The 26,516-nt window shown below is 40.9% G+C and overlaps 1 protein-coding gene across 24 annotated transcripts in view; it reads right to left on the bottom strand.

The window, feature by feature from the left end:
- HYDIN (HYDIN axonemal central pair apparatus protein) overlaps positions 1–26,516 on the bottom strand; it is a 516,394-nt gene that overhangs the window by 213,968 nt on the left and 275,910 nt on the right. For all 24 annotated transcript variants that reach the window (XR_008478211.2, XR_013530165.1, XR_013530166.1 and 21 more), the window contains 4 exons: positions 16,939–17,177; positions 12,862–13,135; positions 10,553–10,696; positions 5,675–5,818 (listed from right to left, as the gene is read on the bottom strand). Coding sequence is in view for 20 of the 24 variants with exons in the window: in XM_078357699.1 (XP_078213825.1) it covers positions 5,675–5,818; positions 10,553–10,696; positions 12,862–13,135; positions 16,939–17,177 (801 nt within the window). In the remaining 4 variants the exon portion in view is untranslated. The remainder of the gene's footprint in view (positions 1–5,674; positions 5,819–10,552; positions 10,697–12,861; positions 13,136–16,938; positions 17,178–26,516) is intronic.

Raw genomic sequence — 26,516 nt, 5'->3', positions numbered from 1 at the left:
TTTAAAAGGGTTTTCTAAAGCACTGGGGGGCAGGGGGACTCTAGAAGTGACCCAGAAAGGGACAGATTAGATAATTTAATTTCTTTTCTAATGTCAGCAATCCTAACTTTTAAGCACAGTGTCATCCACTTTCCGCTGTTTTCTATTCAACTTAAAATGACAGTCCTGAGCTTGCTTAGTACATTTTATTTGTTCTTTTCTGTCTTTTATTCCAATCCCTATGTGTTCCTTGATGCCAGTGTCTGCAGTAACACCTTCTCATAGAAAGGCTGGCTATGAGTTGGCTTTTTTAGGCATTGCTCAATTCCCACATTTAATGGGCATGAAAGCCACCTCGTGGTTTTGCAGCAAGTGCCCTGAGGCAGACAGGAAGAATGAACACAGGAATGAATCTCTTTTCAGTGCACCTCATCTTTCCACTGTACTTAAATGGTTCCGGTATTTAACTGTGCATTTAATGACATGATTAGATGGTTTTGGATGATAAAGCCACTCACCTAATTCAACAACCAGAGAGAGAGTAATGATTCTTCTGTTGGCCTCCTCCCAGTTAAAAGCCAGATCAGCCACCTGACCTTTGATTTTACCACTAGCACAAGGGGCTGGGCATTAAGTTAGGATCCACCCTCGTAGATCATGGCATCTGCTGCACTCGGTATTATCACACTTGGTATTTAAATATTTTGAAGATTGACTTAATTTTTTTTTCAGGGAAATGACTTTATTGTTTTGTAGAAATGATACAACAATTTATATTATATATAAACACACAAAGAAGAAATGAGAAATTTATCCTAAATTTCACAATACACAATCAGAGTTAATCATTTGGTAGATGTTCCTCCAGACGTGATGGAGGAATACTAAGATTTTACAAAAATGGAATTGGAGGATAGTATTTTCGAAAAAATATCATTTTTGAATTCCGCCCCCCGCAAAAAACCTGAAGAAATGTTTCACATACAAGGGATATTAATTCCTAAGATTAAAGGCTCTGGGGCCAGACTAGTTAGATCCAAATCCTGGTTTTGCCTCTTACTAGCTGTAAGACCTCGGGCAAAATACCAGGCCTCAGTTTCTCCATCTCTAAAACAGGGGTAATAATAACACTTACCTCTGTTTATGAGGATCTAGTTAATTAACGTATATGTGAGGTGTTTCGGGGCAGTGCCCTGCACATAGTGCAAGGTATTTAAATGGTTGCTATTACTATTATCCCTTTACAATAAAGAAGAGAGATGGCTAAATGTTAAGCAGTTTCAACTTTAGACAATCTCTTATTGACACCTGGCTGTAGAAGGGCATGAAATCAGTACACCTATGCTTCCTTCACCTCCCATTTTTTTATTAGCTATAGTGAATTTTAAAAAGGTGAGGTTTAAAACATTCTGCTCTGAAATCCAACTGTCAAAAGTTGTGTTGTCTCTGTTCCATAGTTAAATGGATCAAGTCCTCCTATCCATCTTTTCCTCATAGCTTTTTTTCATTCCTGAGCCCCTTTTTTAATTCTTTTAGATGACTGCATGTCACTGGCAAATTGGTTTTCAAAGATGAATCTAGCACTCATGCACCCCGTTGGAAAAACTAATTTGCTGAAGACGTGCAATCACCTAGAAGAATCAAATAAAGTGCTCAGGAATGAAAAAATGTCCTTGCATCTTGAGCATCCCTGTCTGTTATCTTTACACACAAAGTGTCTGTTACATTTACACTCAAATAGTATCAAAGGATACTTTAGCAAGTTATAAAATTCTTGAGCCAAATTTCCTTCCCTCAAAACTCTGTAGTCATTGCTGTGTTGCCATGTGGCATTAAGTGTTATTGTTCAGAAGGCTGAGGTTAGTCTAAAATCTTCCCTTGATGGGTCTCTTCTGTTTAGATACCATAGAATTCCTTGGTTGTCAATAAGTCCTGTAACTTTACTAAGATATGTCTCACTCTTGAATATTCCCTATCATTTTGTCCTAGCACAAGGTGAGGCCTTGTTTCTAAAAATATTCCATATCATTTTGTCCTTGGACAAGGTGAGGACTTATTTCTAAAAATGTTAGAAAAATATTGGCCGGGCGCGGTGGCTCAAGCCTGTAATCCCAGCACTTTGGGAGGCCGAGGTGGGTGGATCACGAGGTCAAGAGATCGAGACCATCCTGGTCAACATGGTGAAACCCCATCTCTACTAAAAATGCAAAAAAAAATTAGCTGGGCATGGTGGTGCGTGCCTGTAATCCCAGCTACTCGGGAGGCTGAGGCAGGAGAATTGCAGGAGGTGGAGGTTGCGGTGAGCAGAGGTCGCGCCATTGCACTCCAGCCTGGGTAACAAGAGCGAAACTCCGTCTCAAAAAAACAAAAAACAAAAAACAAAAAAATATTTCACTGATATTTTGGATAGACAGAACAATGAAAAAGCAAGTTGACTTTGTGTCCATCCCCCCATCTCTTACCTAAGCCAATAGTTTCCCTCCCTTGAGGAAGCCAAGGTTAAAAGTGTCTTGTTTACCTTTGTAGAGATATTCTATGAACATAAAATCATATTTGTAAATATTCTTTTATTTTTTGCACATGATAGCATATCATATACACTGTTCTATATTTCAGTTTTCTTGCTGGAAGATCACTTGATATCAGTACTATGAAGCTGCTTCATTCTTTCTAACAGCTGCATTTCATTCCATCATATAATTCTGCCATCTTTTATTTAACCAATGTCCTATTGATGGATATTGGTTCCCAATCCTTTGCTCTTATAATCAACATTGCAGTGAACATCCTTGCATATAAGTCATATTGTGTATTGTGTTTATGTCTGTAGGATAAATTCTCAGGAATGGAATTACCAGGTGAAAGAGTATGAGCATTTAAATTATTGATAGCTACCACCATATTGCCTTCCAATGTACAACATACACTGTCTAGTACTGCAGGAGACTCTTTCCACATGCCCTTCCAAAACACAGCACTAGCCAATTTTTGCTCTTTGCCAATCTGATAGGTTAAAAACTGTATTTCATGGTCATTTTAATTTGTATTTTCACTCATATGAATAAAGTTAAGCATATTTTTTTTTCCCTTCTGTGAAGCCCCTGTTATTTTCTTTGGCCTGTTTTTCTGTTTGATTGTTGGTATTTTTTCTTGTTGGGTTGAAGTTCTTTATTTTTTAAATTATGTGTGTGAGTTTCTTAAAATTATACACACGATCAATATAAAACGTGAAACCGTACTATAAGAGTTATTATAAAAAAACAGTAGTTCCTGACCTACTCTGTCATTCTGCTGACTCAGAGGCCACTGCTTCTCAATTCTTATAGTAGGGTTTGTCTTTTAAATAGTTTCCTTGGGCAGAGAGGTGGCCATGAAGCTGTGGACACAGCCAGATATCTGAATGTGGAGTGAGGAGGGCTTATTCTGGGGTCCTAACACGGGCAACATTAGAAGGACTAGATTTCCCCAGATATCTTAACCAATTTTATTTGGAGAACAGCACTATTCTTCTTAAGATAAAAGCCAGCTGTCCATGCTTCCTGAATGGGGGCTGGTGCACAAAGAATCCCTATAATTATTGCCCTGTCCTCATAATTGTTGCCTCTGATCCCAGAGTTACACCAGACCACAGGGCAGAACAATTGCTTCACCTTTTATAACTTCATTTGAACATTTTCTGGGATGCAGATTTTTTGTGTCTTTTTTCCAACCCACTCCAAACCTCATTCTATCTTCCAGAAATTGACTTCAATCTCTCATCATTTGGAGATGCCCATCCTCCTCCCCCTTTATATTATTGCTCTGGCTTCCTTCTCTTTTGAAAATTTCTGTTTATCTTATTAAGGTCTCAGAAGGGGCTGGGCATAGTGGCTCATATCTGTAATCCCTGCACTTTAGGAGGCTGATTCAGGAGAAATGCTTGAGCCCTGGAGTTCAACAAGACCACCCTGGGCAGCATAGCAAGACTTCATCTTTATAAATTAAAAAATTAGCTGGGATCAGTGGCAGGCATCTGTGGCCTCAGCTACTCAGGAGGCTGAGGTGGGAGGATCACTTGAGCCAGGAAGTTGAAGCTGAGCAAGCTGACATTGTGCGGCTGTGCCTGTTACTCCAGCCTAAGTGACAGAGTGAGACCCCATCTCAAAAAAAATAAAAATAAAAAAAGATCTCAGGAGGGATAAGAGTGGGCCTTGTCCACCGCCCAGACTGAGAAAGGTGCGCACGTCTGAATCTTCCTTTTTCCACCCATTTGTTCTCTGTGCTCTGAGTTCACTCTGCATCTCCTTTTCAATACCTGCATCTCCTCCTTGGGTTCTTTCTAAGGCCAGGCCATATTCTCTGTAATTGGTGTGAGAATGTAGGGAACACATATTTGTGCCTCTGGTCTTCTTTCTTGGGTGCTTCCCCTTGCAGTTAGTTTTCATCTGTTTTTGGCTTATAATCATTTCCTCTTTTCCTTTCTCCCTTCGAAGATCTTAGCTAGTTTCTTCTGAGCTCCTGCTTGAATGAGACTGTTCATTCAAAGCATCTGTGATGGAGGGGCAGGGTGTGCGCAGCCCACAGCCTCCGGTTGGTTACTGATGGGACACGCTGTCACCAAGTATGCTGTCCCCACTCTCCCCAAAGATCTATCTCCCAGAGTGTGGCTCATGGTAAATCTCCTTAAGTCTCAGCCTCCCTCTTCTGAGACCTCATGATTGCTGTCTGCCCCCTTCTCCTTCATACCCCATCTTCATTAGCTGTTTCCCTATTGAGGGAGGCTGAGCAGGCTGGAAGTTGTGGCTCATGCCTGTAATCCCAGCACTTTGGGAGGCCAAGGTGGGCAGATCATGAGGTCAGGGGTTCAAGACCAGCCTGGCCAATATGGTGAAACCCCGTCTCTACTAATAATACAAAAATTAGCCAGGTGTGGTGGCATGCACCTGTAATCCCATCTACTCAGGAGGTTGAGACAGGAGAATAGCTTGAACTCGGAAGGCAGAGGTTGCAGTGAGCTGAGACTGTGCCATTGCACTCCAGCCTGGACAACAGAGCACAACTCTGTCTCAAAAAAAAAAAAAAAAAAAAAAAAGAGAGGGAGGCTGAGCAAAACATGGGGTCTGGTTTCTCCCTCAGTTCTCCTCTCCTAGAGTGTCACAGGCCCATGGACCTACCATTCCCAATGCTATCCTCACAGCCTGCAGAGGATCACAGGGACAGTCTTGGAAGGTTGTTTAGAGAACACTGCATCCTGTTGCAGACTAGTGGCTGGGACAAGCCCATAACCTCCTCCCTTAGCCCCACTCAGACTTCTCCGTATTCAGAAGTGGGCTCACTGGTCTGGGGACGGGACTTGGCTATTTCCTAATTTCCTTGAGCATGGAGGTTTGGTTGGACTTGAGGGAGGAGAATGAAAAGATCTTAACTATTATCAGTAGAAGTCACTGCTATCTGTGGATCGGCTTCATTAGAAGGGGCAGGAGCGAAGGGTGAATTTATTGAGCTGAAGTTCTCACCGTGAATGGTAGTGTTCTACAGATGGGTAGTGGAATTGATTTACCACTCATTTTAAATTTTCTGTAGTCTTCCCTGTTTGCTTCCCAGATCCTTTACATCTTTCTGAGCTGAAGTTGGGTGGTATATCACTACTCTTTTCTTCCTTTATCACACCCACCCGACTCTGACAGCTTGCCAGAACAGCCCCCTGTTGAGGTACCTCAGGAGTTGCCGGCAGCAGGGATTTATCAGTCTCACATATAAAGAAGGGTTCAGATGTTGACAGCAACAAGTTCACAGGCAGGGTGGAAATGTTCTTTATGGCCAAGGGCTGGTAATCAGATTTCAGGATAGTGTTAGGTTTCTGCAAAAACAGAAAAAGAGGAAACAAATCAAGTTATGGTAAATACAGTAATCTTTAAGCAACAGTCTCAGGTTCATTGTTTAGAAAAAATTTAGTGATCTCTCTCTCTTTTTTCGTGTGTGTGTCTGTGTGTGTGCGTATACACACATATATATGCATATATAAGTAGATGTATACAAACATTTTTCTCCCTTGTAGAACTTTAGATAAATCATGTGGAGGCCAGGCATGGTGGCTCACACCTGTAATCCCAGAACTTTGGGAGGCTGAGGACGGTGGATCACCTGAGGTCAGGAGTTGGAGACCAGCCTGGCCAACATGGTGAAACCTTGTGTCTACTAAAAATACAAAAATTAGCCGGGCATGGTGGTGGGTACCTGTAATCCCAGCTACTCTGGAGGCGGAGGCACAAGGATTGCTTGAACTCGGGAGCTGGAGGTTGCAGTGAGCTGAGATTGCATGACTGCACTCAGCCTGGGCGATAGAGTGAGACTCAGTCTCAAGAAAAAAAAAAGATAAATCATGTGGAATGATGTGTGGTAGACTACTGAAAAATGGACCTACATAACCCAGCCAACGCAGATTAGATTTTTTACCCCCTTGGCGCTCAGTTGAAAAAAACCTACACAAGCCATGCTTCTGGATAAACTATTACTGTAGGGGTTTCCACAGTGTCACAAGACAAAGTCTAAAAAATTAGTTATATCTTATGCATAAACATAGCTATCACTATAATGAATAAAACATTTTTCCCTTGTATAATATTTTTCCATGCTCAAAATACCTGATTTGTAAATATCTTGTCATACTGACGAATGCTTACACCTATTTCCTGTAAATGTTTCCTGATAACACCAGGATAGTTGATTTTTAGAAGCATCTTTTTACGTTGTTAGATACATCAGATTTAATTTTTCAACTAGAGAAGGTAACAGAAATGAATCTCAAGTTGGAAGTTTCTGGCCAGACTGGATTTTTCTCATTCTGATGTCAGAGCTCACACTATTCCCTAGAAAGGGCGTTCTTTAATATCAGAAGAGAGTGACCATGAGCCTCAATCTCTGGCCTCCAAAAAGAACCTCCCCCCAATTATCCCTTGGGTCTTCTGACAAGGCTAGCCTGTCTTTCCTAAGCCTCCTTGTTTTCATTTGCATTTTCTCTTTATGTCAATTTCAGTTACGCCCTCCTATTTTCGTATTTGGATCTGACTCTGTCTTCCAGTTCTATACCTTCCACTGTGGTTCCTGGGTGAGCCTGAGTAACCAGTTTCCCTTGAGCCTCATGCCTGGGTCACCTGTGCACTCCCAAGGTGACTTCGGGGGTTAGGTCTGGCATTTACTGTGAGATACCAGCCTTTGTTTCCCTCCCTATAATATGGGGCAGCACAGAATTGGACTCACCTTGCTTTGCAGGTTTTATACTACAGTTTAGGGAGGGATGAAGCAGCACTTTGGGGCCTACTAAGGCTGCATGGAGAACTGTCCACCCAGTGACCTTCCCTGAAGGCTGCTGTGTCACTGCAGATGGCTTTGAAGCGCAGAAGTAACACTTGGTTGGTTTTGGCAAGAGGCCATGTAGAGGCTACTGATGAGAAGGAGTCGAGCACAGAGAAGCCATTCTATTTTAAAATGACCCCTTCTCTTTGGGTTGTTCGTCTCCCCAAATATCAGCAGACAGAATTTGCTGCTGGTACTTCATGAGGAAAAGCGGCTGCTAGTTTCAATTGACCTTTTCAATCCCACAGAGAAGTGGTTTCATCTCCGTTGCTTATGAATGGTATGATGGTTATAAAGGAGATCAGATCTGAGGAAGCAGTTATAGAAAAACTCTTCCCATGGACAGGGTCAGTATTATTATATTCTAATGTAACAAATCAGATGCACTGCCTTGAGCTGAAAACAAGGAGACAGAACTGATAATTGGATGTTACACAATTAAATCTGAATATTGAGACCTAAGAAGTCTCTTGTATGCTGGGTAACGAAGTTGCATTTCTTCGTTGTCCCTGACATGGATTAAATGTGAGCAGGAAATGAAAATGAAAAATACAGTAATAGGACAGACTTCAAACTTCCCATCTTTGTGGGGGAGGAGAGAAGGGTGGAAAAAAAATAAGTGGGGAATTGTAGCTCAATTCACTTTTTAATTCAATAAGAAGTTACTGCCATATTCAAAATGTTTCCATATTTTAATCTAGTAAAAAACTCGAAGAATAGACATTTAAACAAAAACATGTTCCCCCACTCTGCCCAAAGGCAAAAGGATAGAGAGAAGAAAAAGAGCACTCCCCACACATTTTTATGAGTGTTTATGGGCTTAGAAAAATGTAATAAGAAACCAAGCTGCATATTTAACATATATTACAACGTCTTGCCCAGAATAGCTATTCAATCAATATTCACTGAGTTTTCTCCCAGTAGAGACATTCAGAGAAAATACGATGCCACCAACTTCAGTGCAGCTGTTGCTAGTAAATATCTTTCCTGATTACTTACAAATGAAGAATTTAAAATGGAGCAATAAAGGTTAATGACTGTAGCAGGAACTCTTGTAGTATTTTCCTTTTACATGTCTCATGGAGCTTGTTGACTTCGTGTTCAGCTTGGGTTTGAGTGACAGGAAGTTAAACTAACAATGTCTACCTCCCCTACTCAGCTGTTAAGCCATGGTCTTTTAAAATTTAATTTAAGTTTATTTTATTTTGCTTTAAGTCCTGGGATACACGTGTAGAGGTGCAGGTTTGTTACATAGGTATACCTGTGCCATGGTGGTTTGCTGCACCTGTCAAACTGTCGTCTAGGTTTTAATCCCCACATGCATTAGGTATGTGCCGTAATGTTATCCCTCCCCTAGCCCCCCACCTTCCAACAGGCCCTGATGCGTGATGTTCCCCTCCCTGTGTCCATGTGTTCTCATTGTTCAACTCCCGCTTATGAGTGAGAACATGTGATGTTTGGTTTTCTGTTCCTGTGTCAGTTTGCTGTGAATGATAAGCCATGGTCTTTGCTGTGTCTTTTCTGCCTTATATATTTTAGGTGTCTGATAAACCTGCTCAAAAGTTACCTGTTGATTTGAACTGAACTTGTGCCTCTTGCCTCTCCTACTGGACCACAAGCTCCTTTCATCTAGCAGAACATTTTCCCCGTGGTGTGATACTCAATAGATACTAATTTGTTTTGATGAACAAAATATGATGGAATCCACTACCAAAATAAATGGTCTTGAACACTCTTCTGCAAACCACCTGGTAATGAAAGGAACCCCAGTTGATTCCCCATGACTGGTTAGGCACCGCCACACTCAGTGCTTCTGCGGGACAGCACAGATCACACTGTGGGGCAGTGACTTACTTAATGTTTGGTCTTCCCAGCCAGCTGTGAAATTTATCAGGGAGGACTCTTCTCACTGTTGTATCTCTAGCCCCCAACACTGTGCCCAGCACGTGACAGGCCTTAACAAACATTCTATTCAGCAGCCAGCATGATGGTTTCAGTGAATCAATCTGACCATGTCACTCCCTTCCTGGAAGCCCTCCAATGGCCAACCAGAACAAAACCCAAAGTTCAGATAATGCCTCCCAGGCAGGCTGCACATCCCCAGATGGAACTTTTGCCATCCTTGGCACATTCTCTGTCCAAGGTGGCCTTTCCTAACCCGAGCCCTTTGCATGAGCTGTTCCCTCTGCCTGCAATTCTCTCCCTGTCCCTTGTCACCAGACTAGCTTCTATTTTTACTTTGAGTCTTTACTTGAGACACTTGCTCAAGAAAGCCATCTGTGACCACACGGACAAACAAGGCCATACCTCCAGATACATGCCCTCCCAGCACCTTTCACCTCTTCTTCATAGCATTGTTTATAACAGTGACTTAAACAATTATATTTGAATAATTTGTTTACAGTCTATAACCTGAACCAGTCTTTTAGCTTTGGTTCTATCTGGCTCACTAGATTTTTGGTACCAGCTCAATCTCCAATTCAGAACAGGCATTCCTTACATGTCTTGAATGGTCACTGATTCTGCATGGAAATGGCCTAGGAGTAGGTCAAGCCTACTGTGATATCTCCTCCACCCCACCACTTCACCATCCTGACCCCCTGCCCTGAGCAGCAGCCATTACCTTCTCTCCCTTGTCCCCTAACTCTGACATTTACTTTCTGCCCTGATGTAGAGCCATTTAAGTTAAAGAGTGTGAATCTAATACTTGAAGTTGATTATTCTCCAGCTTAACCTGTATCTCAGTGTCCTCACGTGCATCACAGGAATGATAACAGAACCTGCTGCATACGGTTGCTGTGAGGGACTCTTGCGAAAATGTATGCAAAGAACATGGCTCCATGTCTAACATATGCTAACCAATAAGTGGTCGCTATTCTTACTGAGTATTATGATTATTGATAATACTCCAATCCTTTCTTTGCCTTGAGTTTATTTTACCTGATTTAAGTAAGATGACTGACTAAAATGCATACTCAGTGCACTGGAATACCACTTCCCTTAGGTCTTAGACATCAGGAATGATAGAAATAGAATTTCCGCAACAACTTACATGTCAAAGGATTGTAGGTTTAGATTCAGATGTTTTAGTTGAATGTGTACTGGTCTCTGAAGCTTGAAAGACATGGGCTGAATTTTGGGTGGAAAATGATGCCCATTCATTTAGCTTTCAAAATAGCAATGTAAACATGCTGACCCCAGTCGGAGTACCCAGCCCTCGCTAGCACAGCCCACTGACCTTCTCCAGTTGGTAGATGAGCTGTTTGGTGGAGAGCTGGATGAGAGGCGCAATGAACTCGCAGGTGATGTTCACAGTCAACAACAAGCTCTTCCCCTTCTGCATCCCGATGATGGCGTGGCACACCAGCTTCTCTTTAACTATCTGCCAATGAGATAAGCCAGCATTTTGGGAACAACTATAACTTAATACTTACTCAGAATACTTATTTACTCACTGAGAGAAAACTGATTCCCAACTTCCTGCCCGGGGACACAAGGAAGAGCACATTTTTCTGAATAGCGTGCTTCGGGGACTGCTCTTTGTCACATGATTATGTTATTGTTAGTTAAACATGACTTTGATGGATTCTGTATTTATTTCTGACTGCCCTGAGGCAGTCGATTTACATTCAGTTCTATATATATAGTTATATTATGATCTATTATACATCAGGAGGTGTGTTGGGTGCTGGGCGTACAAAACAGTGATGAACAAGACAGATAAAATATTTCATGGGGCTTATAGTTCAACAGTAGTTATATGATTTCTTATTAAATTAATTATTGCAAACTGTAGTTGAAAAACTTTTGACTTTCTTCTTCTTCTTTTTTTTTTTGAAATTGAGTTTTGCTCTTGCTGCCCAGGCCGAAGTGCAATGGTATGATCTCAGCTCATTGTAACCTCTGCCTCTTGGGTTTAAGCAATTCTCCTGCCTCAGCCTCCCAAGTAGCTGGGATTACAGGCCCACACCACCACACTTGGCTAATTTTGTGCTTTTAGTAGAGACGGGGTTTCTCCATGTAGGTCAGGCTGGTCTCGAACTCCCGACTTTAGGTGATCCACCCGCCTTGGTCGCCCAGAGTGCTGGGATTATAGGCATGAGCCACCATGCCCAACCAAATTTTTGCCTTTTATACTTAAACATTTAAAGATAATGCATTAGAAATTAATATTTCCTTGGACTCAAAAAGCCTAGATTTTCATAAAGCAGAAAGAATCAAAAGTGAACTTGTAGCATGAGGAGGTTAGACTGAAGAGTGCTCAGGTTAGGGTTGCTAATGCATTCCAATCTCTCCTCAATTATGTAGCATGATTTAGAAGAACATTCAAGGAAGTTTTAGTAAAGCTTAAGCTGAGTTTACTCCTCTAACAGCTCAGATTTAAAGCCTTTAAAAATATGGCCAACTCTTGATAACCACATTATAAACATGCTCTTTCAACAGGCTGTCAGTGTCTTGAGATAAGGGGCTGTGTTCTATTCATCTTTGCATCCTCAGTGCCTAGCACAGTATTTGTCACATGGTCTACACATACTACTCTCTGAATAACAGAGAGAAAGAACACATTACCTTTTCCATAATGAGAGAAAACTCCACTTTTCTTGGACTGAGGATGTGTTTGACCTGAGAATACTCTGTGAAGAAATAATCTAATGAAATAAATTGGAATCTGTGACCTTAGAGAAGTGAAGCAATGGACTAGCTTTCCAGCTGTGTCTACTGGGAGACAAAGGTCTTACTGCTTCCTATTTTATGTGGGGAAAAGTCAGTATTACATCCAAATTTGGGGACACAAGCAGGATCTTAAGCAAGCATCCTTTCTCATCTACAAGGTCTGCATTTTGTGGGGAGGGAGAAACTCTTAAGTGACTTTGAAAGCCTTGCCTTTAGTTTTTTAATGATTTCCACACCTGCAAGAGAATAGGGATAAACAGACCCATGATTTGGATTTACTGAAATGTTTTGCGTAGAATGTATGGAGATCATGTAAATAAAGGCAAGGAATCAGAGTTACTGAAGATAAATGTGACTCCTTAATTAATGCACAAACAGAAGATGTTTTGAAATGGGGGTTGTATTCAGGCTGGAAGGAAAGGAACAGGGTGTCCCAATACCTGAATAGGAGAGACAGCCCAGAGTATCTGCATAAACACCCTTTTTGAATGAATATTAAGTTAATCCTGCTACGTGTTAATAGGAGAATTTGCTTTGGCTGAAAACTGGATGTTTTCTACCACAGACTTGCTGGCTGGTCACTGCTCATCCTGGGTATGATAAGATTTATTTATCATAGGAACAAGGTAATGTGTTCCTTCTCTCTGTTAACTCTGCTTTAAGATTGGGTTCACAGTAGCTATAGAAACAAACCGAAGACTGAGCAGAGCTGTACCCTAAAAGCAATGGATGCTACCATGGTAACTCAGGGCTATGCACAATCCTTGAGAAACCATATCCAGGATAAATGTCAAGGGATGTTCCTAAGAAATAGATATAGTAGAGATTTATTCAGGAAAAAAACAATAGCTTCCAAATGTGCTGTCCCCTTACCCTGGGAGTAGCAGAATAGGCTTCAAGTGTCACATCGATTGTCTGGTCTGGGTACAGCTCCATCGTGGCGGGGTGGAGCTGAAATACGGGGCTCTGTGGATCCCTGGGCTCCTGAGAGCCACTGGGCTGAGGCCAGCCATGAGCATGTCCCTTCTTAACCCGGCCCTTCTTCCTCAGCTTGGCCTGGGGATGGAAGCTATCATTCATCCAGAACAACTGTTGGACCCGACGTCCCTTGTTGGTCAACTTAAAGCGGTAATAATGGGTATCCAGGCTGGAAAAGAAGAGGCAGGTATTGAGAGGATTCAGTTTAGGGATGTTCTGTTCAGCTCTACACCCTTGGGATTTACTCCTCTGTAAGTACTTTAAAAAGTGAGCAACAAAGGAAGCCTTTTTTTTTTTTAAATGTAGGAAGACTAAGTCATGATGGCTCTAGGAACTAACCAGTGATGGGACAAGGTAGTATCTACTTAAGGGGCCAACAGGTGTGGAATCACAGACCTGGGTTTGGTCCCAGAGTTGGCATCACCAGGTAAGGGGCTGTGGAAAATCCCCACTCCTGCTCAGTCTTCCCCAGCAGGCCCCACACGCTGCAGGACACACACAGTTGACATGAAAAGCAATCCCATTTAGAGAAATAGCTCTGAGGAGTGAGAGGAAAGCAGAATACCTGCTGGAGGAGAAGCAGGTTTCAAGCTGTGCTGAGTAAATTATTCCCGGCTGAGTGGAACGTCCTGTGATGATGGGCTCAATTTGAAGGAAACGTTGAAGAAAAACAATGCAAAGAGGACTAAAGCTTAGTCCTCTAAGCTTTTACAAAGACCAGGGGGACTGCAATGGGCCAGAACGCCACCAAGATTGGTCACCTATCTCATACTAATGTGCTTTAAAGATGTTGCAGTTTCATTTATTCACTTCTCATTCATTCATGTATTCCATACATATTTATTAAGAACAACCTGACTGCCTGGCAATTTGCTAAAAAAACTGGGATTTCTAAGATATTGGATATGATTCAAATGTGTTTTTGTTTGTTTGGGCTTTTTTCCCTCACAGGCTTACTTTAAAATATTTTCTTAGGGAAAAACTCATCTCAGGACTGTTTTTTTATTTTTTAAAATTTTACTAGGCTTTGAGATTTCACCCCATCTGTTCCTCCTTCGGAAATGACATCATGCCTGGTAAGCTGAACCATCAAATAAAGAATCAGAAGGAGTATTTGCTAGTTGACAGGTATATCCATTCCTATCTAAATGTGTTGTGAATATGTGTCCACAGGGCATGCTCGAGAGCTTCTTTACTTGGCAGTTTATGGCTAACAGTAGGCTTTTAGGGAAAATAACAAACAACATATACTGTTTATACAAACCATATACTGTTTATAAAAAACACATACTGTTTATAAAGACTAGGCAGGATGTCTGTTACTTATTCACAGTATGTCTTTCAATCATTATGGCAAGGATTTACTACCATTTTATAGATCAAGAAACGGGAGGTCGGCAAACCTAAGGGAGTCACTTAAATGTATGCAGTTAGAGCCTGGTGCAGTGGCTCATGCCTGTAATCCTAGCACTTTGAGAGGCCAAGGCAGGTGGATCACCTGAGGTCAGGAGTTTGAGACCAGCCTGACCAACATGGAGAAATCCCATCTCTACAAAAAATACAAAAAATTAGCCAGGTGTGGTGGTGCATGCCTATAATTCCAGCTACTTGAGAGGCTGAGGTGGGGGATCACTTGAACCGGGAAGGCAGAGGTTGTGGTGAGTCGAGATCACGCCACTGCACTCCAGCCTGGGCAACAAGAGTGAAACTCTGTCTCAAAAAAAAATCAATTAGAAGTGGGGAGCACATGGGTATGGGTATTTCTTTAGACCAGAGGTTGGCAAACTTTTTCTTTAAAGGGCTAAATAACAAATATTTTAGGTTTATTGGGCTACATGGTCTCATAACAGCTACTCAATTTTCCCTTGCAGTATGAAAACAGCCGTGGGCAATAGTTAAAAAATGGGCACGGCTATGTTCCAATAAAACTTTATTTACAAAAGCAGGCAGAGGGGTATAGTTTACCCAGCCCTGCTTTTGGCAATTCTGGAGATTGCGGGCATCATGATTTTATGTCAGAAAGTTTAGGCAGAGGGCAAATTAGCAACTAAAAGGTACAGTTTGGTTTTATATTCAAAGAAAACTGTTAGCCAAACCTCCAATTCCATGTAAGTATCTGAATTTCCTTTGAAGGCTACTTGACATTTGCAGATTTAAAAGAACATGTAATGAGGTCTGGTTTGGCATGTATTGTTTCCTGCAATTATATTTGCGTGCACGAAAAGCAATTTGAAACTAGAGGCACTGGTATGCAATCACAAACTACCCTAGCTTATGGCCAATAGACAGAAAGGGAGGAAGAGGCTTATATTTAGTCGACTTGAAAAATATAATTGGATAGCTGCCTAAAAGCATGCAGTTCAACCATATGACTTGCTTTTTACTTAATTTTCTACTAGTATATGGTATTTTCAATCAAGTCCTATATTTTGTAGATGGAACAGAGGGAAGGATTTTCGGGAGGGCTCCTAACTGATTATTGTCAGTCACATCTTCTCCAAGCACAGCATGTATGACTTGATTTCAGAGCCTATGAGCTCAGAAGGTAGGGGGAGTACCTTTCTGAGATCCGTTCGTAGCACTGCAACAAACAAGTTCAAATTCAACTGGCCCCAGGAGCCAACTAGTGATAGTGACATGACTCTCCTGAGGAATCAAGACTAAATCCCTGCACGTGCCCTCTACACTTAGCACTCAAACCTCATGTATACATTTATTTATTTAATTCAGGATGGGGTCCTGCTTTGTTGCCCATGCTGGAGTTGCAGTGGTGTGATCCTGGTTCACTATACCCTCAACCTCCCAGGTACAAATAATCCTCTCACCTCAGCCCCCCAAGTAGGTAGGACAATAAGCATGTGCCATCATGTGAGGTTAATTTTTTTATTTTGTGGAGATGCAGGTCTCCCTCTGTTGCCCAGGCAGATCTCCAATTCCTGGCCTCAAGCAGTCCTCCCACCTCAGTCTCCCAAAGTAAAGTGCTGGAATCATAGGCATGAGCCACTGCTCCTGGCCCAAACCCTGTGTGTGTGTGTGTGTGTGTGTGTGTGTGTGTGTGTGTAAGACAGGGTCTCACTCTGTCATCCAGGCTGGAGTGCAGTGGTGCAACCTTGGTTCACTGTAACATCTGCCTCCTGGGTTCAAGTGATCCTCCTACCTCAGCCTCCTGAGTAGCTGAGACTACAGGTACCTGCCACCAAGCTCAGAATTTTTTGTATTTTTGTATAGATGGGGTTTCGCCATGTTGTCCAGGCTGGTCTTGAATTCCTCAGCTCAAGTGATCCTCTCGCCTTGGCCTCCCAAAGTGCTAGGATTATAGGCCTGAGCCACCATACCTGACCCAAACTTCATTTTTAAATCCACATTTAGATTGTTCTGCTCAGAGGTTCCTATACTGTACCACATCTTATGTACATATTTAGACCCTTTAGATTTTCCTGAGTCATCAGACAATGCCAATGGAAACCATCTCAGTTGTTGGTGCTATGGTGGGGAGTTGAGTAGAGGACATAACCTTTGAAAAGGCTGCCGGCTCCGCAATACCTGATAAAATACACTTGCAATAAATATTCACCTTCCTCAGTATGTTCTACTTAGGTTACCACTAAGTGGTATCTGTATTTTCCAAATTTGTGGAGAGGGATTAGCAGTGTATTGGAATCAAAGGGGAGAAATTATGGTTATGAGTCTACATTAATCACAGAGTAGTCAGTTTGAGAGAAGAATGCATTTCCTACAAACTGTCTTATTCTTGCATGTAGAGGGACACAGAGTAGCGAATGCAACCAAGCTATGACTAGAGTATGTCTTCTCGTTGCCGACGTACCCATCAGGAGGTGGAAGAGTGAGGACAGGAGAGGAGAGGGACTGAGGAGGCTCATTTTAATGACTTAAAATGATTTTCCAAAGTGATGCTCAGCATATGCAGCATATGTGATTATCTATAAAAATTGGTCCATGAGATTTCCTTACCTAAAACGTGCCCCCAGATTGAGTTCTGGAGCAAAGGGCTTATCTGAAACAATAGTGGAACCAGTTCCGGAAGCCTGAACAGGAATCTGATAGGTACTGCTATTTTCAATGTCCAAAATGACACAGTCTTTGAATGTCAGTATGTCATTCAGGTTGGCAGTCAGTGCCAGCTGAACATCAGTTTCTGGAGGAACCATGCCTTCACTGGGTTCAATCGTCCAGAGGGATTTTTTGTGTGCCTGCAACACAAGAGTACAAGTTAACAGGGAAGATATTCTTGGCTTTTCATTCTATAGATGTCAAAGCCCTCTACACTTCAAATTGTTGGCACTGTGGAATTCAACATCAGAGACACACATTAGTTTTTGAATTAAAGCAGCTGGATGTTTGTTGGTTTTTCTTTTTTCAAAAAGCAATCTGATTCTGAAGAGCAAACCTACCATTTTACTTTTGAATACTCTGTGAAGATTCTTCCCATTTCTTTCCCAAGGTAACAGACCAATTCTCCAACAAGCTTATAATTATTATCTGCTATAATCTCCAGATTCTGAGATACCAACAGAACGTACAATATTCTTTATGGAGTTTGAAATTTTTATTTGTATTTATTTTTCCTTTGATTTTATTATTTTTTTGGAGTTTGAAATTTTTAAACGAAATTGTTTTTCAAATGCAACATTTCTAATGTTATAGTGAGGATGAACCAATTTCATTAATAAGTACAATATTAGAAGTCATCTGCATTTCTAATAATTTATAACAATTAATAATTAGCCTCATCAGAATTTCATTAGCTAAAATTACAAACTTATTTTGAAATATAGTCATGTGTTGCTTAACGACAGGGACACATTCTGAGAAATGTGCCGTTAGGTGATTTCGGTGCTGTGTGAACACTGTAGAGGGTACTTACACAAACTGAGACAGTGGAGCCTACTACACACCTAGGCTATGTGGTATAACCTGTTGCTCCTAGGCTGAAAACCTGGACAGCATGTTTCTATACTGAATACTGTAGGCAACTGTAACACAGTAGTATTTGTTTATCTCAACATATTGCTGTTTCTCAGCCTCATCTGCATTTTTGGTTGGTTATTTTCTGTGCTTCGTTTTTGATGCTTTCTTTTGAGCTGTCTTCCAGTCCACTAGTTCTCTCTTCAGCTATGTGTAATATACTGTCAAACACATCTATTCTGTCCTTAATTTTGATTTCTATGTTTTTGAATTCAGGTGTTGGCATTTTATATTTTTACAAGGTTTTCATCTCTTGAGGACTTTTATAATTCGGACTATGACATTCAACTTATTAGCTACTACTACTAATAATTAGGGACTACTCCTCCTAGCCCTTCCAAGTCTTCTGCAAATTTAATGGGCAAATTGTTTTTGGACTTTTCAAGTAAATATAACAAATACATATTCAAAGGCTCTGAGGTCCAGGGAAATACATAAACACCCCAAGGAGCTGACAGCAATGACATTAGTGAGATCAATATTTCAACAACAGAAATAGAATTCAGAAGGAAGCCAGAGTGAAAGTGCTTCTGGTGAATCTGACAAATGTACCGCACAAATTTTCTTTTCGCTCCAAATGTGAAATTGGGCTTAATCATCAGGTGGTGTGATTCCTGATTATATTGCACTATATTATTAATATTAATAAAATTCTAATTTGTTTAATTGCCTACGTAAACAATTGCCTCAAAGTTAATAAAAAGCATCTAATAAAAAACATCCTTTTCAATGAGGTCATGCCCTTTGCAGGGACATGGATGGAGATGGAAGCCATTAGCTTCAGCAAACTAACACAGGAACATAAAACCAAACACTACATGTTCTCACTTATAAGTGGGAGCTGAATAATGAGAACACATGGACACAAGGAGGGGAAAAACACATACAGGGGTCTGTTGGGGCCGGGGCGGCGGTGGGGGAGAACATCAGGAAAACAGCTAATGCATGCAGGGCTTAATACCTAGGTGATGGGTTGATAGGTGCAGCAAACCACCATGGCTCACATTTACCTATGTAACAAACCTACACATCCTGTACATGTTCCCTGGAACTTAAAATAAAATAAAATAAATCCTTTCCTGATTTTGACTGCTTTGTCATTTAGATTGATTCTGAAAGTCCTGCTTTATTTTGGGAAAGGCATTAATAAGAAGTACATATGTGGATTAATCTTCATAGAAAATATTTATTGATTACCAATATGCACTGAGAAAAAGCTGCAAAAGAAGAGATGTGGAGACTATTTAGATGCTTCCAGGAAAACTGAGAGGAAAAGTCACATTCTCCAGTACACCAGAAAAGAGTCTGTCTGATTATTCCTTCATGAACGTTCTTTGTGAATCTCCCAGGAAGCTTTGTGAAGATTCCTGAATTTCGTAGCGCAGAAGCAGCCCTCCAAAGTCACACATACAGAAGAAAACAATGGATTTGAAAACAAATGCAAAGTTTCCTATTTGAGTGGGACTCTAGAGGACATTCCAGTGTAAGATTATCCTTCTTTGATTTAATTCTATGATATACTTCTCCTAGCAAAAGGAAAAGAAGGAGAAATGTAAAAACACATGTAGCTCTATGGGGGCTCAAGTAAAATGGACTGGAAACTTCCTGATGAACTTAGGTCAGAGTTGCACTAATGATCTCTGCAAGTGACATAAATGTACACTGCAGACTGCAGGCAAGAGTTAGAGATTTCAGCAAGGCAGAGTCTCACAGGGTGACAGTGCCTTAGAATGTCACCAAAATGCTGGTCTGGCGCCAGTGCAGATTTAAAAAAACAGATTTGGTCAGTGGGCCCAATGGTCACTCTTAGGAATAGGCTCACAGGTACTTAAATAAGGATAACCTAATATTTAAAGCAAAATGTCAATTTCCCAACTTATAATTGAGGACAAATGTAAGACAGAGCAGAAGGCTAGTTACATTTCTTCCTGGTTTGAAAATCTACATGGGAAATAAGTAAATTGCATTTTAAAATTTAAATGAATTAAATAAAGGAAAGAAGAACATTTCTCGAGGTTTTAAACTGTATATAAATGAGGATGTTGATGAATGATAACGAAGAAATTTTAATGTTGGTATTAAGGGAAACTACAGATATAACTCTAAGTCAAGAATCCTAGTATTACTCATGATCTTCAAATATGGAAAATCCCAAAGAGACAGAAATAGGAAAAAAAAACAAACAAACAAACAACTAAACATTAAGTACCACACTAGATAAAGCAGGACCTGGATGGAGATGTTTGTATGATAATTGTATTCAAAGGACGCATATGAACAAAATACTGAATCTTGTATTTTTATTTTTTTAAAATTTTCTCTATAACGTTCCTACTCACACTAACTTGGTTCTAGCAGAGTACTAAAATATTCAGAAAACAGTAAACAAAGTCTCTGTCTTTCCAGAGCATGAATCTGTATTTGTTTATAATTTCATATTAAAATATAGCAGAAGATAATAATCATTATAAATTTAACGTTCAGGACTGTAGCTCAATTATTATTGGCAAAAGAAACTATAAGGAGTGAATGTTACAACTGTTCTACCCATAATTAGGTTCAAAGAAATAACTTCTGATGCAGCTTCCTAATTTATCAAAAGAAACATTTTAATAGTCTCAAAGTGAAAACACTAAAATCCTCTAACACATTAATCATAGGAAATGACATAAAATGTGTTCTAAAAGCTACAAGTGTACATTCAGTTTTCTATAGACATTTAAAAATGGATCAAGGTAGCTTCATTTCATCTTGAATTTAGATTACAGTAGACAGGAATCTTTGACTTTTATCATTTTCAGTTGGCCATACACAATCAGAGCAAGACATGGAAATGGATTTCTCAGGCTTGAGTAACCAGACCTTCTCCTTTCTTAGAACTGTTTTTCCTACTTGCTGTTTTGAAATTCTAGGCTATCATTTTAGATAAGTTTATGGTAGCTGTTGTAACAGAAAGACCCCTGATGCTCAATGGCTTTCTACAACAGAAGCTTATTTCCAGCCCACATGAATTCCAACTGGTGACAGGTGTGAGTGAGGATGGGCTTCTATTCCATTTAGTCATTCAAGGATCTCTACTCAACAGATTTGATTCTGACATATTTAACTGTTGGTTTCTAAGAGCTAGATATTGACATCCAGCTGGCTAGTAAGAGAAGAAAGAGAAATGAGGGTTGTGTGCTAGGACTTTATGCATCATGCCTGGAAGGGATGCACATCAATTCTGCTCACTTCCACTGACCAGAGCTGAGTCAACGCAGTCTAACCCCAATGGAGGTTGGGAAATGTAGTCTATCCCTGGGTCCAGAGTAAAGAGAGATGGGTGTGATGAGCTGCTAGCTGCTTTCTGCCAAAGCTTCCTTGTTGGTTCACTTTACTACTACATCCTCAGATCTTCCCCCAACTCTCCCAGATCTCAGATTTTGAAAGGTGAAGAGCTCACTCCATCAGAACACAGATCCTATGGGAATTGGCTTTCAGCCCCTATGGGAACTGTAGGCCTAGAGTTCACATCCATCTGCTTTAGGACAAATGGAGGGGCAGCTGGAGAGAAAAATAAGAAAGATCTAGGCAAGAGGATCTTACTTTCTTCCCAAATTGGTGGCCTGTTAGCATCCTACATAGTTTTGTTCATTTATGAGACTCAGCTTACAATGAAAACATAAATCAATGCCATTTTTGTCCTTTTATCAAAAAGCAAAATGCCTTGCTGACAGAGTACTGTCAGTGTCATCTTTCTTATTCCAATCATTTGTTTTCCTCCTCTAGCTGGTAGCACAGGCCAATCCTCTGTTCACGATGAAGTGAGAATGTCATCAGCATAAGCGCTATTTCAAGTCAGGGGACATTAGTTTTCAATGGATGTGTACCATTTCTCTTCTGTTTCCTGCTGACACAGGTTGGCTCTTCTGGAAAGACCTGAAGTTGTTCTTCAGAGCTGAATTGGTGAGTTTTCTGATGAAGCTTATTAATCAGTGCTTGGCAGGAAACCAGACAGCAAAATACATCATAGAATCCAAGACCAAGGCACATTAAAATGCCAGACGCTAAGGCACCGGACTATTCTTACCTTACACGAGTCAGCCTCTAAACTACTCTATCACACTTGTGTCTCTTTGGTGGCTGACTTTTAGGAGTATCCTTTGCTTTAGGGAGTGCTTGGTCAGTGTGACATCTTCTGTTATTAGATGGAAAATTTGACTAAAAAAGGAAAGAACAAATGATAATCATCATAGCTATGGAGGGCATTTCGTAAGTTTTTCAGAACCACAATAGGGCAAAATAGCAGCTGACAGAAATAGGCTGGGAGGGAGGGTGCTGAAGGAAAGGGATGTAGGTTTGAGTCCCCATTCTGCTGCTTTACAGATGTGGAACTTTGGGATGTCTCCTCTCTACATATGCCTGGTCTCGGGCTTCTCATCTTTAGCTCAGGATACTGACAGTACCTTCTGTATAGAACTGTGGGGATGGATGAGTGAGAGAGTGCAGGTAAAATCTCCACACAGTGCTGGGCACAAAGCAAGTCCTCAAGCACGAAAGCTATTGTTATCATTTTCCCCAAATCTGAAATGCCCCATGTGACATGCAATTATGAGCTCAATAGTATTTGCTTAAAAAAAAAGATTACAAAACAGAAAACAAAGATGGATGTTCACAAAGCATGTAACATTCAAGACTCTTGCCAGAAAAGAAGAGGCTGTAGAGCTGTGATAGGCAGAATTCTAAGTTGGTCCCCAGGATCTCCACCTCGTGGAGTATGATTATCTTCCCCCAGTTACTTGGTCAAACACAAATCCAGCTGTTGCTGTGAAGGGATTTGGCTCATGTAGTTAAGTTTCCAAATCAGTTGACTTGAAGATAGGGAGATTATCCTCAGCGGTTATGACTTAATCAGACTATACTCTTTCTGGTGAAAAGATTCCAAGCAAAGAGGACCTATGGGGGAGCCACATGGCAAGGGACGGTGGCTACAAAGTAGCTGAGAGCAGTCCCTGATGGAGAGCCACCAAAAAACTGAGGGCCTCTGTCATTCAACTACAAGGAAAACTATTCTGCCAATAACCTGGGGGACCCAGTAGTGGATCTTTTCCTCACCAAGCCTCCCAAAAGGAATGCAGCTCGGCTAACCTTGATCTCAGCCTCTTCAGATCCTAAGGAGAGAATCCAGCCTGATCATGGCTGGACCTCTTACCTATGGCAACTGAGATCATAACTTAGTATTGTCTTAAGCCACTATGTTTGTGGTAATTTGTTACCCAGCAATAGAAACCTAATACAGGGTTCCATATATTTGTTCCAAAGATGATATAAAATGAGTTTTCCTAAGCTTTTCGTGAAAATGTCAGTGTTTTTTCTACAAACTGGGGCTAGAAAGCCAGAGTCATTTGAACAGCTCATAAGCAACATGTACAGGAGGTATGTACGTGCCTGCAGGGAATATGACTGTGCAAAAGAGAGAAAATCTGTGATCTCTTGCAATTCAGAATTCCATGTCCACCGGTGACGAGTGCTAAGCCCTCTCCTCTGAGGTTTCACGTATTTAAAGATAACATTTGCTTTTTATTTGAAAATAGGGCAGCAGCACACTTAAGCAGTGCTCAGCTCCCAAGGTAAAGCAGCCAGAGCTTTTTATATGTTTCCTTATTGTGTATTTAATATTTCCCACGAAAGGCAGCAGTGAACACCATTGTTTGCACATGTCGCCCCCACAATCAGGGAGAGTATGGCTGTGCTCACACAGACCTGCTTTTTGTAGTGCTAATAACTAGGAATCTTGAAGAAAATAGCACTGTGCACCTTTCTCCCAAATAACTCATTTCCCAATTGAAATCTGCAAGAATTTCTTTCCACGAAATAAAGAGAGCAAATAACAATAGGAAGCAACGTGCAGAGTGAGGGATTTCTTTGGCGTTATGCTGTTATCTCAGCAGATGACCAATTCTTTGTAGAACAAAAACCATGGTCACCAAGGCCTTTCTCTTTTTAAAAAAAAAATTTTTTTTTTTAGATGAAGTCTCACTGTATCACCCAGGCTAGAGTGCAGTGGCACAATCTCGGCTCACTGCAACCTCTGTCTCCCGGGTCCAAGTGATTCTCCTGCCTCAGCCTCCAGAGTAGCTGGGATTACAGGCATGCGCCACTATGCCCAGCTTATTTTTATATTTTTTGGTAGGGATGGGGTTTCACCATGTTGGTCAGGCTGGCCTCTGACTTCTGACCTCAAGTGAACTGCCTGCCTCAGCCTCTCAAAGTGCTGAGATTATAGGCCCTTTCTCCTTTTTTGTCTTGGTGTCTCTTTTTCCTGAAGTGAATTACTTTGCTGCTTAAGAGAGTCAACTGAAAATTAAGAGAAGAGATGCAGAAAAAATGGTGTAGAGCTTTACGAGGGAGGCAATTTAAGGTCATAATCAGAAGTGTGGGCTTGAGTCTCATGACCTGGTGGTCAACTATGGACTCTGCCATTCATAGCCAAGTGACTTTGCACTAATTTTAAAATCTAGGTTTTGGTTTCCTTTTCTGTTAAATGTTAACTTGAAGATGAAGTAAAAGGGGGCTAAGCATGTAGCATCTCATCTATCATAAACTACATATTCAGTCAGTGGTGATCGTTCCTAATGTTAATTTTCCAAACTTCCCATCCAGTTCTCCTTCCTGCTGGCACCCTCCCCAGTCTACATTGCTGACAGTGAGAGAGACAGCGGGGACAGAGGAATTCTAGGCAGAAAAGATTGGGTCCCTGGCAAAACCCCACCCTTAAGCTGAAAAGCCTGAACCTGTGGCCCAAAGTGAGAACTTATATCCCTGTTTCCCCACTTGAATGTTGCCTTTCCCTAAACCACCCATGGCCCCACCCCATGTCCCAGCCTGTGCCTATGAAGACTCCACTTAATTCACATTAAGTGACTACAATATACTGTTAAGTGAAAATAGCTGGTAACAAAATAGTATTACCCCATGGGAGGGGGTAGGAATACAGCCAGACCACACACACTGTAAAAAATTCAGAAGATACACACCAAAAATTTAATAGTGGTTATCTGCATGATGGGACTATGAGTCATTTTTTGTTGTCATCTCTAACTTCTGTTTCTTCTATAAAGATACTGTTACTTATGTAACAGGGAGACACACATTTATATTTATTGAATAAATAACTCATCTTAGAAGGAGATGGTCACTCTTTTTAGAGCTCATTTAATTTTAATTTTGTTTGCTCTCTTGCTGCAGTCTCATTCCCAGTTTGTTTCTTAGAAGCTTTTAAAAAATAAATAATACACGTAGACAGCGTAACATTCAAATGAATTCAAAGGGGGAAGAGTCTCTCTTCTGCCTGTGCATGGTCACTAGTTACCAGCCCCAGAGGCAGTTGTTGTTATAGTTTTCTGAGGGACCTTCCAGATATACTTTATGATTAATATTTGCATGCATGTTTTCTCTTACATAAATGGTACAATACTCTACAGGCTGTTCTGCACCATGATTTAAAGTTTTAAAATTTGTATCAAAGGTATACATAGGCACAGTTTAAAAAGCCAAATGGTTCTGGAAAAGGCATACGGTCCTTGGAATCCGCCCTTCCATCTTTCCCATTGTGCTAATCCTTGCCCGTTAACACAGTACACCAATGTCAGTTCTTTCAGCTTTGGCTTTTTGGATTTGCCTCTATATTGCTAAGGACTCTACTGCTACTTCTTAAGTTTTCAGTTTGCACATTATTCATTTATTTCTCCCCATGGTAAATAATAATAGCTTTCTTTCTTGCCCTCTCTCCATGCCTCTTTCTCTCTCTCTCTCACTTTCTTCTCTTCATCCTCCCAATATAATTAACGTTCACTTTTTGCGAGATAGACACCTGTATTTGCACCATCATGAGTATACAAATACTAAACTCAGCTGAACTATAAAAAATAGTCTATGATGACATTTCCTTTCTTATACAACTTCCATGTTCCCAGGAATTGTTTTCACTTGGTTTCATGTATCTATCACGGACATCGCATCCATCACAAACTCATCCCCAAACTCTCAGCCAAAGAGACGAATTGCCTCTCAATATTTTTAGAAACATCTTCTACAAGTCCCATCTTCTTGGAGATAAATGTCTCCCGGAGCTGCCTGTTCTCCAGCTCTCATCTGGGCAGGCTGCCCTCTGGGATGTGGCTGGTGTCCCAGCACTGGCAGGCAGCAATGTCCCGTGCACCCCTCGGCATCCTCTCCCGTGTTTGGGCCCATTTGCTGAATCCATGGCTTCCTATGTGGTGTAGCACTCTTCAGTGGCCTCCTGACAAAAGGTATGTGGAATGCAAACTTTTTGAGATTTTGGATATCTGAAATGTATTTTATCCCCACATTTTGTTAGTCTTTTGGCTAGATGATGGATTTAAGATTAGGATTGATTTTCCTTCAGAAAATCATTTTTCCCCATAGTGTTTCTGTCAAGAAGTCTGCTGCTGCTCTGGTTCCTAACGTCTTGGGTTTTGACCATGATTTTTTGTTTTTTTTTTTAAATCTGGAAGTTCCTATAGCCTTCTGTTTGTGTCTCGTATTCTGGATCCTAGTTACAG

This window comes from Callithrix jacchus, chromosome 20, assembly GCF_049354715.1.
Source record: "Callithrix jacchus isolate 240 chromosome 20, calJac240_pri, whole genome shotgun sequence".
Lineage (NCBI taxonomy): Eukaryota > Metazoa > Chordata > Mammalia > Primates > Cebidae > Callithrix > Callithrix jacchus.
This window is presented reverse-complemented; position numbering and strand designations above follow the sequence as displayed.